Source organism: Rhodamnia argentea, chromosome 9 (genome assembly GCF_020921035.1).
Source record: "Rhodamnia argentea isolate NSW1041297 chromosome 9, ASM2092103v1, whole genome shotgun sequence".
Taxonomy (NCBI): domain Eukaryota; kingdom Viridiplantae; phylum Streptophyta; class Magnoliopsida; order Myrtales; family Myrtaceae; genus Rhodamnia; species Rhodamnia argentea.
In genome coordinates this window covers 1,955,942-1,958,451 of record NC_063158.1, presented here as the reverse complement: position 1 = coordinate 1,958,451, position 2,510 = coordinate 1,955,942, and the positions used below count along the sequence as shown (strand labels likewise).

The 2,510-nt window shown below is 38.7% G+C and overlaps 1 protein-coding gene across 1 annotated transcript; it reads right to left on the bottom strand.

Annotated features, from left to right (window-relative positions):
• Positions 1–1,681: 1,681 nt before the first annotated feature.
• LOC115740798 (dirigent protein 6-like) lies at positions 1,682–2,224 on the bottom strand. The gene has a single exon (XM_030674391.2). It carries the CDS (start codon positions 2,222–2,224, stop codon positions 1,682–1,684), a length of 543 nt encoding a protein of 180 aa, XP_030530251.2.
• Positions 2,225–2,510: the final 286 nt, after the last annotated feature.

Below are 2,510 nucleotides of genomic sequence, written 5' to 3'. Positions count from 1 at the left end.
AATTTAGATGCACAAATGAAAATTTAGCGACTCAAGTTCATTATCACGAGAATTTTTTGGACTTATATTATGATTGTCTCAAAATGTATAAAATTATACATGGATTATTGTGGGAAAATTGTCGAAAAATTCCTAAACTTATTGTACTTTTGCCAATTCATTTCTAAATCTTTTAAGTTTGCCAATTCAGTCATAAATATTTTCATTTTTAGTCGATTGAGTTCATCCAGCTAATTTTAGCAGAAAATTGCTAATGTGAACGTCAGTCGTTCTACATGGCACGGTCGGCGCTAACATGAATAATTTTTAATTATAATTTAATATTTTATTCTTTTCTTTTTCCTTTTTTCCTTTGTTTTTTCTTTTCTATTTTTTTTCCTCAGCGACCAGCAATGGTCGCCCGATCCACGCTAGTCGAGGGCGAGGGCCACGATGCCTCACCAACCGTAGGTGAGGGTCACGGCCCTTGGGTGAAGCCCTCGCGGCCACGATGGTTTGGGCAAGGCTAGCCTCACCCGTGGTTGGTGAGGCGTCACGGCCCTCGTCCATGGTCGGAGAGGGCGTGATGACCCTCACCAACCATTGAGGAAAAAAACTAGAAAAGAAAAAAAAAGGAAAAAGAAAACAAAAAAATATTAAAAATAGATAAATTATTAAAAATTGTCCACTTCAGCACCGGTCGTGTCATGGAAAAAAGATAGTGTACACATTAGTGATTTTGATAAAAATTGACCGGATGGACTCAATTGCAAAAAGTGAAAAAGTTTAGGACTGAATTGGTAGTCTTAAGAGTTTTAGGTTTGAATTGGCAAAAGTGCAATAGGTTTAGGACTTTTTGGACAATTTTCCCAATTATTGTAATCATTTTGTTTGATCAATAAGAACGATTACAAAAATCCATGTATAATTTTATATCTTTTGAGACAAACATAATATGTCCTAAAACTTTTCATGATAATGAACTTGAGTCCTAATGCACATAACATACGAAATTGTAAATTAGGAAACATGCATGAATGAAAATATTTGAGTTATCGCAATGTGATTTTTTCAGCATTCTGAGCTAAACCCAAAGTAGTTTATGGCCGGACTGACTTAAATGCAATTTATATGAAAAATTTTCCTAGTGCCTATACTGCAAATCAATGCTATGTTGATGATATTTTTGTTCAGGGATCAGGGCCGACTGCTAATTTTCTATGTGATAAGTGATTTATTATGATAGCCGAAATTTAGGTACGGACAGTGTCCATTGCGATAATTGATCAAGTTACAAAGGCTTATGTCAAATTGCTTACTTCAGAATACATAGAAGGTCCATCTAGATAACCCATGAGTCCTGGAGGAGAATTCGAATGTCCATGCAAGAGAAACTTGCTGAAAAAGTGTGTTTTGGCCCCACAATTGCTCCCTTTTAACGAATTCGAGGACCACATTGTGATAAAAGAGGGGCACGTTGTGATAAAAAGATGAGTTCGAGGATCATACTGTGATAAAGAAAAAGTGCTACTTAAGATGTTCTGACGATCTTAACACAAGGTAAAAGTTTGCAGTGTTCCCATAAAGACGACGGTACTTAAATTGCTCTTAAATAGAGATAGATCCGTGAGAAGAAAAGCAAGTACTGAGTACAAATAAGATTCATAATTTTAGACGCATAAGGGGCTGACTATTTTTCATTCTAGTAACATTCATATAACTTGATATCCATCTGCACGCGAAAATATTTGATCCCTTCAGTCGCCATGGTCCGAAATGTCGCAATGCCTCTAGCCATGAAAAAATCGCCCGTCCCTCCGACGACGGAGAGATCCCTAGTCTCCTCCATCATCAAGTCTGCTCCCATAATGTTGATCGTGCCCTTATACTCGGTCGAATTGAACACCAGTGTGTATGCAAACCAGGCATTGTAAGCTGTCTTCATGTCGTAGAAATAGAAACCCTGAGCCCGTGCCACTGGAGTCGAGAGTAGGTTCTGGTCTTTCGTCATCGGGTCGTCGAACACGATCATCATGCCGTGCACAAATTGGCCGAGCCCAGTTGCGTTGGTCACCCGTGAGGATGTCGCGTTGGCCACATTGTCGCCTCCGAAGAGGATGTCGTGGTAGTAGAGGACGAGTCTCTTGCATGGTTTGCTCTCTTTGAACGTTCTTGTGGTAAAAACAGGCGAAAAGGCAATTAGGACAAGGAGGAAGACGGGATATTTGGCTGAGAACATCCTCATAGTGCTTTTGCTTTATGTCTCGGTGATGATAAGCGTTAGCACCTCAATTCAACTTATATAAGAGTTAATGAGCCAACTTGTTTATTGTCTATATTTCATAAATATTCCCGAATAAGAACTTAGATATCCGCTTGTACATAATCCAAGAATGCACAAAGGTTCTTTTAGTGTTTGTTTTAGGTGTTAGGTAGGGGATTAAGACAGGGTGGCAGTTTAATTCCCCACTTTTTGCTAACTCTTTCCTTCCCTCTTCAATTTGGCCGATTAAGGTTTTAACTTTTTGATG